The sequence below is a fragment of the Propithecus coquereli genome, unplaced genomic scaffold (genome assembly GCF_000956105.1).
Source record: "Propithecus coquereli isolate 6110/MARCELLA unplaced genomic scaffold, Pcoq_1.0 Scaffold77, whole genome shotgun sequence".
In the NCBI taxonomy this organism is placed as follows: domain Eukaryota; kingdom Metazoa; phylum Chordata; class Mammalia; order Primates; family Indriidae; genus Propithecus; species Propithecus coquereli.
This window is the reverse complement of record NW_012153840.1, coordinates 8,068,976-8,083,508: the sequence shown is the minus strand read 5'-3', so window position 1 is coordinate 8,083,508 and position 14,533 is coordinate 8,068,976. Positions and strand designations below refer to the sequence as shown.

The 14,533-nt window shown below is 38.7% G+C and overlaps 1 protein-coding gene across 1 annotated transcript in view; it reads left to right on the top strand.

The window, feature by feature from the left end:
- Positions 1-14,533, top strand: part of PER3 (period circadian clock 3) — a 51,955-nt gene that overhangs the window by 26,913 nt on the left and 10,509 nt on the right. Inside the window, 6 exon segments of the mRNA XM_012662507.1 lie at positions 2,659-2,791; positions 3,235-3,359; positions 3,603-3,776; positions 8,659-8,889; positions 9,315-10,006; positions 12,086-12,198. Coding sequence (XP_012517961.1) covers positions 2,659-2,791; positions 3,235-3,359; positions 3,603-3,776; positions 8,659-8,889; positions 9,315-10,006; positions 12,086-12,198 — 1,468 coding nt within the window.

Genomic DNA, 14,533 nt, shown 5'->3' with positions numbered 1-14,533 from the left:
CGGGATACCCTAGGGCTAAATACAAAACATTGACAAACACTGTATATTGTTTCCCACCAGAGTATGGGAGCTACTTTATACTAGGGTTGAACAAATTGGTGACTACGTTATAGATAATGGTAACAGATTCCTCATTGTCAGAGAAAGAAGTTACAGATAATCAAAAGAGGAATGTTAGAATGAATTTTGTGGTGCTGGATTGGAGTTTGAAGGTATCAGTACGAAGTCCTGGCCTTTTTGTTTCATATACGGGGACGGATGGGTAGACGGGTTCCTATACAGACATACGTTTACTTGTCCTGTCTGTTGAGAGGACCTGCAGGCTGGGACACATTTAGCAATGAGCACACCTAGCACTCAAGTCTTGGTTTCTAAATACGTTTTTTCAGTAAAGGAGCCAGGGCCAGAAAGTAACGAAGTGCTCAAAAAAAAAAAGTGAGGGTGGCATGTCACAGGAGACAACTTTAAAGAGTTCCCAATGGCCCAAACTGGGACAATTCGAGCAAAAAAATAAATAATGATAATATTAGATTATAACCCGACAAATGAAATAAATATCCATGAGTCCCTACTGAAAAAATTAATGCATAAATAAACGGGGAAAAGGTAGAAGGGAAACTCTTTATAGAAGAAGTTTAATTAATCAATGTAGAAGAATGAGGAAAATAGAAAATTGCTATTAGAATTCCACAGTAATAATTGCTGCAGGGAATATCCTCCAATGAATGCTAAAATTATTATATGAAAGGGTTTTCTTTTAATTGTGATAAAATACACATAACACAAAATTTACCATTTTAACCACTGAAGTGTACATAGTTCAGTGGCATTAAATACATTTACATTGTTGTGCAACCAAGTAGGTGAAGGTTTAAGGGAAACAGGATATTTGCATGATCTCAAAATATTCCTCCAAAACATGTATTGTTTACGTTATTTATTACGTTGTAAAATAGTGACCTCACACAGGAGAAACCAGACAGACACCACCTTAACCAACGATCAGGGTAACAAAAGGTGAACCTCACGTGTGCTGGGCTGACGCACTAAGCAGGCATGCACCTCTGTGGTTTCTTTCCCCAAATGCATAGCCTCAGTCCAACCATGAGAAAACACCAGAGAAACTCAAATTGAAGACGTTCTACAAAAGTCCCTACTGTGCTCCTCAAAAATGTCAAGATCATGAAAGGTGAGGAAAGACTAAGGAAATACCACCATGTGAGATCCTGGAATGGAAAAATGACATTTTAGTGGTAAAGTGACAAAATCCAAATAAAGTCTGTATTTCATTCAGTAGCATTGTGCTTAATTTCTTAGTTTTGGTCATTTTATTATGTTGTAAAGGTGTTAGCCTCAGTGGAAGCTGGGTGAGGTGGATATGGGAACTCTCTGGACTAGTTCTGCAATTCTTCAAGTCTAAAACTATTTCAAAAACTAAAAGTTAAAAAAAGTTCATGAGTAAAAGTTAATACAGTCCTTTTTCCATATAACCCTCTAAAAATAGAGAGGTCTCTTCCAAGCCAGGTAAAAGTAACCTTTATTAGCAACAGTAGCATCTAATGCTTCTTGCAAAACCTCCCAACTGTATTTGACATAATCAGTTGCTCCTTTTTTGAGATAAAACCGTACCCTGCAGGATTTCCTCTTACTTTTCTGGCAGTTATTTTTCAGCCTCCTTTTCTGGCTCAGTCTCCTCTGCAGAAGTTTGAACACATTGACTGCCACACTAGAAAAAAAATTTTTTCTTTGGGGCCCCAGTGATTTATTACAAAAATAGAATAAAAACTTTGAAAACAAAACAATTCTTTGTAATTTAATGAAAGATGTGTTATTTTTTATTGTTTTCTGTGCTTGAGTTATATGCAACTTGAAAAATAGTTCACGGGGCTCCCAAGGTGAAGAGACATGTGAGTCACATATGCTTCACGAGGCCCTGGGCTCAAAAGTAGTGTGAGTCAAATACAACTCATGTGGCAGTTAATGTGTTAAGTTCTTCAGTGCTCAGGCCTGGAGGTTTTGTTCTCCTCTCTGCACCTGTGCTGTCCACTGTGGTGGCCACTTGCCACATTTGGCGATTTAAATTCAAATTAAATTCAGTTAAACCTTTAGTTCCTCAGTTGCTCAAGCCACATTCCAGTGCTTGATGAGGCACACATGGTGTTAGTGACGACCATAATGGACAGCACAAATAAAGAACAATTCTATCAGTCATCACAGAAAATCCTGCTGGACACAGGTAATGCTATGCACTTTGTATTGCACCACGTGAGATGTGCACAGTGGTGTTCATCCCACTCTCAGTGATGCCAGGATCGACCAGTTATGCGGGTAGTGTCAGCTCAGCATTGGAAAGTTCCCATCAACCCTTCGCCTATAGTTTCATTCCTTGATAATCTTTGCCTGAAGCATTTGTTTCACTCCTTATTTTTTAAAATACAAATGTAACCATTCTATGTGTATCGTGCTCTGCACCTTATTTCACTCATTAAGTGTTGTGGATATCTTTATATCAGTGCACTTAGATCTAAGCTCATTTTAATAGCTGCATAATGGTCTATTAATGTATATAACATAAAGTACCACAATTTAAGTTTATTGAATATGTTCTTAACTACTTGCTAAATGTTTTTAATTGCACAAACTTTCATTGTCTTTCAGATGAGCAGAAGGCCTTTTCTTCTTTCCAGACATTGAAAAATAATAGCCTATGTACTGAGTCTTGTGAGGATTTGAGGAAAGATGAGCACAGCCCATCCTATCAACAGATAAACTGTATTGATAGTGTTATCAGGTATGAGACACAAGTTTTGATAACATGTTCATTTTTCCCAAAAGCATACATCGTCGCTATGGAGCCGTCGTAGAATTTTTAATAGCTATCCTATCTTGATGTTTCTTTATAAATTGGTAGCTATTTATGGAGTGCCTACTACCTACGGTTCATAATATACCGAACATTATGGAGGGTGCAGAAAATTAGAAGATGCACCCTTTCTTTGAAGGAGCTGTGGTATAATTGAGAAGACAAAACCTAATCTTGTCAAAGTTAAATGGTGTACGATTTAAAGATCTATTCAAGACCATAGTAAAAGAGATGTTGCAGTCCAGTGAGTGAGGCGGGGGTGGTCAGGGAAGAAAGTACAAAGTACCAAATGGTGTGAGAAAAACAGAGAGGTAGGAGGTGGCCCAGCTAAGGGACAGGTGAGAATAGATGACCTAATTATGTTGTTGCAGATACCTGAAGAGCTACAACATTCCAGCTTTGAAAAGAAAGTGTATATCCTGTGCAAACACAACTTCTTCATCCTCAGAAGATGACAAACAGAACCTCAAGGCAGATGATGTCCAAGCATTGCAAGGTACAAGAATGTGCTTCAGTGTTAGATGCAAAGAATTATAAATCCATCCTTTCTCTGTTGCTCTTTAATTTCTTGTCCTTCATTATTTAACTGTAATCACAAAATCCTGTTTTTGTATTACTGCTTTATGGCCAGCAGGCTTTAATTTGTCAGTTATGAACTTCTGTGAACTGTTTGGGTCTTTTATATGAATTTCCTGTTGGAAATTTCTCTTTTGACTGTCAGTTTCTCTTACGTCACCAGCTGTCTCTCAGATCCCAGCCATACCTAAGTCAGAAATGCCAACAAATGAGTGGTCCACAGACGCTGAAGGAGGAGCTGCCCGGACCTTGTCCACCGCGGCGCTGGGCCTGGGCTCGGACGTGAGCCAGTGCAGTTACAGCAGCACCATTGTCCACGTCGCACCCACGGAGCCAGGTACCGCGTTACCTGTTACTGTGAAAGTGTACCCGACTTTAAATGCGCCATCAGGAGAAGACAAGTCATCAATACCATCTGCTTAATTATAACTAATAAATTATAAATATTTTCTCCTTTAATTTAATTAAAGTATTTTAGGGAATGTTATTATGTTTGTGTTAGTCACATATTTTGAACTGTATTTCCCTTATGTTATTTGTCAGTGACATCATTTGACTCATTTAAAGCACTTAGAACAGTACCTGACAAGTGCGTAGTTGTGAGCCCTCAGTTAGTGGCAGCCACTGTTAATGCAGTTATTGACAGGACTGTGTTAGGTTACTTGGTTACTGACCTTTGGGGAAGGTGTTCACTCACCTGCATTTCAACTGTGTTGACTAGTTGTGACTGAATCAATCACACATACATTAACATTTTTGTATTGGTCTGATAACAATGAGTAGAGTATGTTTAAAACTCTCTCCCCATTTAACAACATAATTACTTGGTGAATTATTTTAATCTAATGCCTTTTTTAAAAATTCCTTTTTACTGCCTCCTATCCTTTTTCATTGCTCATAACAATTTGGTAGATGAAGAAATGGGAGAAATGTGTTAAATTGAGTTTTCAGATTATGTCGTAGTTTATCTTTGCTGGTCTTCAGTGTTGTGTTAGCTAACATGTGTGGAGCTGTTTCTGTGTCCCACTCCCTGTTCTTAGTTCATCATAGCTGTTAACTCACTAAATCCTCCCAACAGTCCTGTGATGGAGAGCATGCTTTTGATGAGGCGGGCTGTGGGTTGGTGGGGAAAGACCAGAGACACAGCTGTTGTGAAATTAGATTCTGTTTCTAAGTAGCCAGGGAGAGTTTTATTGGAGCTGAGCCAGCGCCTCAGGACAGGAGCATGTGCACATTTTTGAGTGTACCTTTTCTTAACACTTCCGGTTCCCGTGTGGGCATGTAGCTGTCCATGAAACAGCCCATACAAATTTGGTCTCACCCAATGTGGAAAGCTCTTTTTTTGACTATGTCACTGCGCTTTTGTTTTTGTTTTTTTTTTTAAAGGCAGAGTCTGTCGCCCTGACCAGGATGCAGTGGCGTCGTCATAGCTCACCACAGCCTCAAACTCCTAGGCTCAAGCCATCCTCCTGCCTCAGCCTCCCGAGTAGCTGGGACTACAGACATGCACCGCCACGCCCAGCTAATTTTTCTATTTTTAGTAGAGTCGGGGTCTCTCTCTTGCTCAGGCTGGTCTCAAACTCCTGAGCTCAAGCAATCCTCCTGCCTTGGCCTCCCAGAGTGCTAGGATTACAGGTGTGCGCTACTGTGCCCGGCCCACTCTGATCCTATATTACCACTTTGAATGAATTTATGCTAAAATCTATATGCTTTGGGAAATATTTACTGATAATAGTTTCTCCTGATCTTAAATTAGTCTCAACATCTGTAAGGCTGTATCTTCATCCCAAGGAGAAAAAACAGAATCAGAGCCCAGATGTTCTTAAGCTATGTAGTATCTCTGTCTTTTGCTTTCTGGAAAGCTCATATTCATTCCTGTAGTTTTTTACCTCCTGACTCTAATTTGGGGTCTGAGGACCATTATCACAAAGGCATTTCCTTGCAAGTTATTATCTTCACTTCATATATGGGACAATTAAGGCACAAACAGATGAAGTAACTTGTCCAGAGTCACGTAGCGAATGAGTAACAGAATAGGAAATCACATATTGACAGTTAGTCTCCAGGAGCCATTGTCATTATAGGCATTTTTGGACCCATGGAAGAGTCTAATTAAGGTAGAATGTGAGATACAAAGATTAGCTAAAAAGCCAATTGACAAATTGAAATTTGTAAAAATACTCAATCCAAAAGAAGAGCAGGAAAGGAGAAACAGATTAACAATAAAGAAACAGAGGGAACAAGCCAAACAAATAATAAAATAATAGCTCTGAATTCATAAAATGACATAAAATGGACTAAACACTGCAATTGAAAGGCAAAAATTATCAGAACAGATTAAAAAAAATGAAGGCCCAACTATGTGCTGTCCACGAAGTGCAATTTAAATTCACAAACATGTTGAGAGTAAATGGATGGAAAAATGGATGCACAATTCAAACAACCAGCACAAGAAGGCTGGAGCTCCTGTGTTAATATATACAAAATAGATGTCAAGGTCAGGTCATTTCATAACGATAAGACAGTCAATTCATCAGAAAGACACAATAGTCGTGTGTTCACTAATAGCTCTGAAGGATATAAAGCAAAAGTGGAAAGAGTTAAAGAGAAAAATAGACTTTCCATAATCATAGTTGGAAGATTTTATTAGTACACCCCCCTCTGCAATGGATAAAGCATCTAGGCAAAAAATAAGTAAAGAAATAGATGATCTGAACAACATTTATCAACCGCTTTGATCTAATTGATATTTAGAGAATGTGACACCCAGTGACTGCATAACACATTCTTTTCAAGTGCGCACAATGTGTTCGTTGAGATTTAAAACATGTTGGGCTGTAATAAAGTCTCAAATTTAAAAGTACTGAATGATATATAAACTACTCTCTGGCCAGAGTGAATTAAATTAACAATCAGTTAATCAGATATTTAAATCCAAACATTTAGAAATTAAATGACACATTTCTAAATAATCCATGATTCAAAATAGAAATCGCAAAGAGAATTAGAAAATATTTCAAAATCAATTGATAATGAAAGGACAGTATACTAAAGTTTGTGGGATGCAGCTAAAAACAGCTTATAAGGAGATTAATAGCTTTAAATGCTAATGAAATGTCTCAAATCAGTGATCTTAAGTTCCAAGTTAAGAAGCTAGCAAAAGAAGATGAAAATAAACCCAAGGTAGAAGGAAGGATAAAAGCAGAAATCAGCAAAATAGAAAAACAGACATTTAGAGAAAAGTAAAGCTAAAAGTTGGTTCTCCGAAAAGATGGACAGAATTGATCAACCCCTTATGCCAGTATAGAGTGGTCTTGATTCGTGTAGCTTTATAGTAGGTCTTGAAATCAGGTAGTGTAAATCCTCCAACCTTGTTCTTTTTCAAGATTGTTTTGAATATTTTAGGTCTTTTGTCCATATAAATTATATTAATAGACTCAGTTTCTCAGTGTCTTCTTCCTTATTGTGAGGTCATATTTTCCTGCTTCTTGGCATGCCTGGTGATTTTTGGTTGGATGCCAGACATTGTGAATGGGTGCTGCATATTTTTGTACGCCTGTAAATATTCTTGAGCTTTATTCTGGGACCCAGTTAAGTTACCTGGAGACAGACTGATCTTTTAAGCCTTGCTTTTTAAATTTGTTAGGCAGAACCAGTGCAGTGTGTAGTCCAGGCCTAATTTTTCTCGGCTGCTGAGGCAAGATCCTTCTGAGTACTATACCTAGCACCATGAGTTACGAGGTTTTCTAGTCTGGCTGATGGGAGCAAGCACTGTTCTCCACCTTGTGTGAGCTTCAGTTGTTTTTCCCTCTAATCCTTCAGGTGGATTTTCCTCACGTGAGTGCGCTGGTGAGCACTCTTCTGCATGCTCAAGGGGTCTCTGGCTCTCAGTTCTCTGTCTGTGCTGCTCTTTCCTTTCCAGTACTGTTTCCTGGAAACTCCAGCCACCGTAGCTTCAGCCAACTCTCAGCTCTGTCTCTTCAACTCAGGGAGGTCACCAGACTCCACCCAGGTCCCCCAGCCTGTGCCTTGGAAACTCTCCAGGCAGTAAGCTGGGGCAGTCCTAGGGCTCACCTCATTTGTTTCATGTCCTCAGGGATCACTCTCCTCATTACTTGATGTTCAGTGCCTTGAAACCTATCGTTTCGTATATTTTGTCTATTTTTATTTTAGTCATTTCAGGCAGGAAGGTAAATTCAGTTCAACCCCTGTTACTACATCTTGGCCAGAAGCGGAAGCCCTCTGTCTGCCGTGTTGATTTAGACCAGGCAAAGCCCACTTCTGGAAGTGGGGTGGGGCCAGACCCACCCAAACCACCTGGCTGCTGCACCGCAGGACAGAGGTGGAACAGATGTTGCGGGAACCCACCACAGCACTCATGATAGTCTTTTGTTCTTGGAGGAAGTAATTTTTAGATGTGAGACATAAATATGTATAACCATTGTATATCAACAATAAATAAATTAAAATGTGCAAGTATTATATATAAATAATAAATAAATATGTAAATAAACAAGTATAAAAGAAGCAACCCAAAGTCCATCCACAGGTGATTACTTTTAGTAAACTGTGTTACACACATAAAGTGGAACCCCACGCAGTGTACAAAAGTATGAGACAGCTATCTGTGGACTGACAAAGTTCTCCAAGGGATATTGTTAAGTGAAAAAAGTAAGTTGCAGGCTAATGTACACCTGTGCCTTTTGGGTCACAATAGGGTTGAGGGAGGAAGATAACAATCTATCTGATTCGTTGATATATGCTTGAAGAAACTGGAAGGATGTGTAGTAGAAATGGTTTCTTGTGGGGAGAATGAATAAGAACTAGGCAGATGGTGGACAGGGATGGGGAGCGTTTACTAAATACCTTTTTAATACTTGTTGATTTTTGAACCACATGAATATATTACCTATTTAAAAATAAGTTCAAAAATAACAATTTTGAAGAATTCAGGGAGAGAGAAAATGTTTGCAGTAAAAACAAAATTTAAATAAATAAATGTTTGCATACTGATTATTACAACTCCATAAAATGTATATACATTTGTACAAAGACTATAAAGACAGAAAAATAAGAATTTCTATTCTAGACTGATAAAGTTTTTTATATTCCAGTAGTTATAATAATGTTTGTAAAAATTTATTGAAAGGTAATTTTAAAAATAAAAATAAATGCAAATTATTGATAGAAATTAAAATTAAGTATGTCTTCCACCTCAGCAGAGGATGCTACCCTAGCGTGTGAGCCCTGGACCCTAAACACACAGCCGGTTCCTTTCACCCTGGAAGAATTCAGAAGTGTAGGGCTCACAAAGGCTGTTCTGTCAGCCCACACACAGAAGGAAGAACAGAACTATGTCGACAAATTCCGGGAAAAGATCCTGTCGTCACCCTACAGCTCCTATCTTCAGCAAGAAAGCAGAAGCAAAGCTAAATATTCGTATGTTCAAGGTAGATAGATTTTTTATAAAATATATACCATTATAACACATGTCTGTAGTGGTTACAAATCATGTGTAAGTACTAGGAGATTAGCAGGGAAAAACAGGAATTTTACTTGTAAGAAACTAATTGAGAGATGTTAAAATAAAGCTATTTATATCAACAGCTTATCTAGGATCTTTCTTTAGATCCTAGATCTGAGAAACTGGTTTTTCTAAGAAACCGATTGAGAGATACTGAAATAAGTTTATTTTATAGCAACTATTCTTGTCCAGAATTTTGTTCATCTTTTTGGAGCTACTTTGTGCTGTTCTGGTAGTATTGGCAAATGTGTATTCCTTTGTAATCTTCTTATAACTACCTATAAATGACATTGTTCTCTTCTTTTTTTGGGTTTAATTTTCCATAGTGTGCCTCCATGTTTATCCTTTCAGGAGATTCTACTTGCAAGCAGACAAGGTCAGCTGGTTGCAGGAAAGGGAAGCACAAACGCAAGAAGCTGCCTGTGCTGTTGGATGGCAGCTCTGAAGCTGGCTCCAGTTCCCGTGCCAGGGGCGCACTTGGACACACGCAGCCCTGGTGCTCTTCCACTGCCTCCTGTCCCCATGCCTCGGGCCCGGCACTCCCGTCTGCTGTGATGATTCCCAGCCAGGCCCCCTACCTCATCCCAGCTTTCCCCCCCCCAGCCATGGCCTCTCTGGGAAGAGAATGTGCAGCGTCAGGAACTGCCCTGGAGCGTCTGCCTGAGCCGCCCTCCAGTGGCTTGCTGTCTCTTCCAGCACTCCCTTCTCCTCACTTGGACACTTTTATGACCATTTTCCTGCCTGAACCCCCCGTCTGTCCTCTGTTGTCATCATCACTCTTTCCATATCCATTCTTGGGAGCAGCAGGCTTTTCTGAAATAGCACCCTCAATATCAGCAGCGGCTCCAAACCTGGAGCCACCACCTGCAGTCACCGGCCCCAGGGGAGCTGAGGAAGAGTGGGAGACTCACAGTGGCGAGCACCCGTGCATTAACTCAAGGGACAGCTCACCGTTGCAGCTGGACTTACTTCAGGAGGAGATGCCCAGATCTTCTGAATTCTCAGATCACGTGAAACGAGATGTTTGCCCAGAAGCTGAGTATGTAAGTGATGCTAATTTTCAGCATACAAGTGAGAAAGTAAATGTCTTATTAAAATTAAGGCAGTTGCGTTGGGGCTCAGCATTGACAGCAGTGGCAGCCCGAGTGAGTCATCTGCGTTGCCACCGTGGTTGAGACTGTAAGCCTTACTCTGCGTAAACACAAAACATACCTACCTGACTCCATTTGAAAAACAGGCATGAAAGAATCTTCTGTGCTCTGGTTCTTCTGTGCTCTTAGATACTTTGTGAGGTTTTTCCCAAAATGCTATCTTTCAAGTTTGCTATATGAACTGGGTTCCTTCTACCTTTTAAAATTTGATATCTAGGTATTAAATTTAAGTATGTTCATTGCTTATAAAATGGATTTTCTTACTTTTAACTGGGGTTCTGGTCTGGTAAGATGGGAATAAGCCATACTGACAAGATATGAACGTAGCAGTCGTGCTCGATCGTGCATAGTTGCAGGATAACGGGTTATGAAGAGGGTAGAGCCACTTATGTTATCAGTAGAGTAAACAGTTTATAGTTTCACACTGAAACATGTCATTTTCAAAAACAAACACTTTTTGGTCAGTTTCCATTAACTTTTCATCCCTTTATCTAAAATGACATTCTCAGATTTGTCTATCAGGTTAAACTTTGGACACTGACATTACTGTATTTAAGTATAGAATCCAAAATGAGTGTGAACATTTACACAAGTTTTTCTTTGGTCTGTCCTTCAAGGTATAATAATGCCGTTCTTTAACGGATGTTCAAAGTCTAATGATCCAAATCAAGAAAACATGTTCACTTTTGAAAGCCTGGTATTAGTGCACTTGTTAAACTCCAAGGCCAGGCAATGTGCGACCGTGAGCAAAGCCTGGGCTGTGAAATAAGACACAGACCCACGTCCCAGCTCTCCCGCTAGTTAGGTGGGTTGGTTTACACAAGTTATTTAACTGTTTTTTGTTTGTTTTTTTCTCATTGGAAACGTGGAAAGATTACTACTTCATAGCTTTCCCTGAGGACTAAATGATGTGGTATTTTTATAGTACTTCTCCCCCAGGAGAGCTGGAACTTTGTTTTGTTCATTATTATATTGCTAGTGTTTGGAACAGGGCTTAGGACACATAAAATGTTAACTATGTATTTGCTGAATGACTAATGAAATTAAAGCTCACACTTGTATGATGCCTGGAATGTGGCAGGTGCTCAGAAAACAGTAGTATGTCTAATACTGTATAGAAAGGAACTTGGATCACATTCCTGGGGACAGGCTGAAAAGTTGTCACTTCTCAGTTATGTATATAAATTTTATTCTGTTTAACATGTGAAGTTGAAGATCTGCCGGTTACAGTAGCCCCCTCATATCCATGGAGGATACTTTCCAAGACCCCCAGTGGATGCCTGAAACCGTGGACAGTACGGTGGATAGCCCAGAATGTTTTTTCCTATACATACATACCTGTGATAAGTTTAATTTATAAATTAAGCACAGTAAGAAATTAACAATAATAACACAATAGAACATTTAGTGTGCTCATTGTTCACAGTTTCACGGATAGAAGATTTGTTCTTACCAAAGATCTTAACAACCTCAACATACACTTTTTTTCCTTTCCTTATCATGTCAAGAACTTTCATCTTTTCACTTAAATGAAACACTATTTATGGCTTCTCTTTGCCAACCTCTCCCAATTGCCAGCATCACTGCTGTTGTGCTTTGGGGCCAATGCCAAGTAAAATCCGATTGCTTGAACACAAGCACTGTGATACCAGGATGGCAGAGCTGCTAAGGGACTAACGGGGGAGCGTGTACAGCATGGAGCCCCGGGGCAGAGGGGTGATTCCCACGCCAGGCTGGATGGAATGGGATGGCTCGAGATTTCATCATGCTGCTCAGCATGGAGCACAGTTTGAAACTTACAAATTGTTTATTTCCAACTTTTTTATCTAATATTTTTGGACCACGGTGTGGACGGTGGGTAACTGAAACTGCAGAAAGCTAAACGACAGATAAAAGGGGATGATTGTATTTTGTAATTTAATGTTTGAGGTGCTAAATTAAAGTGTCTTTTCTTGTGTCCTTGCTTTCTAGCAACGTGTTACACACAAGAGCGGGAATAAGCGTTCTGCTGCCAGGGAGCTGTCCATGTTGTTACCGCACAGGGAGTCTCCACCTGGAGCTGGTTCTGCAGCGTCAGGTAGTGGGTTAGGATTCCCAGTCTTCAAACTCTTGCTCGGCAGTCACCATGTGACGGGCTGTCACTGTGTGCTCCAGGCACTGGTGTAGAAGTAAAGGGGTTTCTTTCCTTTTTGTAAGCTTTACTGGGTTATTTACATACAGGTAAATTCACCAATTTTAGGTATACAAAATAAGAATTCCAATAGATGCGTACCTTCATGTAACCAGCACTACAATCACCACGTAGAACATCCAGCATCACCCCAAAAAGTTATCTGGCCCTTTGTGGTCAGTTTCTGCCCTGATCCTCTGGTTCCTGGCAGCCACTGATATTCTTCAGTTTTGCTTTTTCTATAATTTCTTATAAATTAAATCGAACGGTATGCAGTCTTTTGTCTTAGGACTCTCTCAGTTAGCATAGTGCTGTTGAGATCCACCCCTATGGTGTGTAGCAGCAGGTTGTTCCTTTTTGTTGCTGAGCAGAATCACATTCTACGGACAGCCATTCCCCAGTCGTTGGTTATTGGGTGTCCGTTTGGGGCTATTAGGAATAATGCTATGATGAACATTTGAGTATGAGCTTTTTGTGGATATATGGTTTCATTTCCCTTGGGTAAATACCTAGAAATGAAATTGCTAGGTCATATGGTGAGTGTGTGGTTAACTTTATTACTATAGAAGCTGCCAAACTGTTTTCCAAAGTGCTTGTACCATTTTACATTTCTATCAGCTGTGTATGAGTTCCAATTTGAAACATATCCTAGCCAATGCTGGGTCTTGTCCATCATTTTAATTTTAGCCATTCCAGTGGGTATGTAATGATACCTCATTGTGGTTTTAATTTGCATTTGTTTATTGACTAATGATGTTGGGTATCTTTTCATGTACTTATTCACTATCCATGTGTTGTCTTTGGTGGTATCTGTTAAAATCTCTTGCATATTTTTTTAAATTTGGTTTTTGGTTTTCTTATTGAGTAGTACGAGTTCTGTATATATTCTAAATATAAATCCTGTATAAAATACTTGTTTTGTGTGTGGCTTGCCTTTTCATTTTATTAACAATGTCTTTTGGGGAGAAAATGTTTTTTTTATTTTGATGAAGTTCAGCTTACTGATTTTTCTTTTATAGGTCATGCCTTTTGTGTTATTTTTAAGAAATCTTTGCCTAACCAAAAGTCACTAAGATTATATTTTTTCTTGGAAGTTTTATAGGTTTAGCTTTTATAGCTTAGGTCCGTGATCCATTAGCTTTTAACGCTTAGGTCCGTGATCCATTTTGAGTTACTTTTGTAGGTGGTGTGAGGTAACGGTTGATGTGGTTTCTTTGCATATAGATATCCAGTTGTTCTTGCCCCATTTGTTCAAAGGATTAATCTTTCTCCCATTGAATTACCTTGGCACCTTGTTGAAAATAAATAGCCGTGTATGTGTGGGTCGGTTTCCGGACTCTCTTTTCTGTTCCATTGATCTGTGTGGCCAGCTTTAGGCTAATACCACACTCTTTTGAGTAATGTAGCTTTCAAATAGGACTTAAAATCTGATGAAGTGAGTCCGCCAACAGTTGCTACAAAAAAGTTTGCTAGTATTTTTTTTTTTCTAAACATGTTTTTTATTATTTTGATGGCAATGTAGCTCATGAATATTTCTCATTTCCTAATGTGCATTTTTTGCAAGGCAATTATCTTGAAATTTTCCTATCAAAATATCTTAAAGCTATATTGAAACACTAAAAACTGCTTTATTAATATCCATTAATTCTGAAGCTTTATTGAATTCCAATTATATCTTGATAAAATTGGCAAAGGGGAAGGTACAAATATGAGTAAGATGTTTTTCTTTGAGGAACACAGAAAAACTTTATACATTTACGTTGTTTTTGAAAGATATTTACAAATACATTAAATCTTCATTATAAACCAGAATATGAGGTTTTCTGTTGTATGGCTAAAGAGACAGAGTCTGAAGCAGACTGACTGCGTAGGTTCAAATCCTTAGCTCACTACTTGCTATCTGTGAGGGTTTTGATATATTTCTTAACTTCTCTGTACCACACGTTCTTTATCCTAAAAAAAAAAAGGAAAATAATAATATTCGCCTAATAGACATACTATGAGAACAAAATGAATTGTACTTAGAACTATGCCTGGTACAAAGTATACACTATGTAAATGTATTCCATTGTTAATATTATTACTGCTCTTATAAGGCAGAGATTGTCGTCACATTTTATAAATAAACAATTTTATGATCATGGAAATTGATTTATTCAAAGTCCATTGCTAAGAAAATATTAAAATCCATACTTCATTTTATTTATGTAAAATGAGTTATGTGAGAAATTTTTCTTTATATTTAATGG